Consider the following 756-nt stretch of genomic DNA (forward strand, 5'->3'; position numbering starts at 1 on the left):
TATTGACTGATAAGATTTAGTTTTTTACTGACTTCTCTATTTTTCCAAGGGTCTCCAGGTGTGCGAGGACTACCAGGAATTGCAGGACTCCCTATAAAGTGTACTTGCAACAGAAAGTCAGCTTTTACCGTGAAGCTCAGTGGCAAGCTGCCTTCACCTGCTAAGCCGGTTGCCTTCACAGAGGTGTTGTACAATGGCCAGAGGGACCTACAGGAGGAAACAGGGATCTTCACCTGCAAGGTACCAGGCAATTACCATTTCCACTTTGATGTAGAGCTCCAACACTGCAAGGTGAAGATCTGGATGATGAAGAACCAGACACAAATCTTGGAAAAGCGTCAGGTCTCCACAAAGGAGTACAGAAATCTGTCTGGCACACTGACCCTGCCACTGAGTGTAGGGGAGAAGGTGTGGCTAGAAGCAGAAGTGGAACCTGAAGAACCAGAACAAGCCACTGTGACCATCTATTTCTCAGGTTTCCTGACATAGTTTTGGTCTCTGTATAACAATGAAAAGCCCCTCGTGATTTTGAGATCTTAAATAAATGAATAAATAAATGAAATAAATGAGTAACACTATCTTGACATCTTAGCATAGTGCCTAAGGCATCTGACTGCTAACCAGAAGGCTGGTGGTTCAAACCCATCAGCTACTCCATGGAAGCAAGACTGAACAATCTACTTCTGTTAAGATTTACCGCCTCACAAGGTTGTGGTCACTGCTTGGTCACAGCCAGCTACCCAGAGGGACTGAGTA

At 45.1% G+C, this 756-nt stretch overlaps 1 protein-coding gene across 1 annotated transcript in view; it reads left to right on the forward strand.

The window, feature by feature from the left end:
• Window positions 1–489, forward strand: part of LOC103208508 (protein HP-20 homolog) — a 21,850-nt gene extending 21,361 nt beyond the window's left edge. The window contains exon 4 of the mRNA XM_007954218.1: window positions 50–489. Coding sequence (XP_007952409.1) covers window positions 50–489 — 440 coding nt within the window. The remainder of the gene's footprint in view (window positions 1–49) is intronic.
• Window positions 490–756: the final 267 nt, after the last annotated feature.

This window comes from Orycteropus afer, unplaced genomic scaffold, assembly GCF_000298275.1.
Source record: "Orycteropus afer afer isolate SDZICR_OR568_19922 unplaced genomic scaffold, OryAfe1.0 scaffold00446, whole genome shotgun sequence".
Lineage (NCBI taxonomy): Eukaryota > Metazoa > Chordata > Mammalia > Tubulidentata > Orycteropodidae > Orycteropus > Orycteropus afer.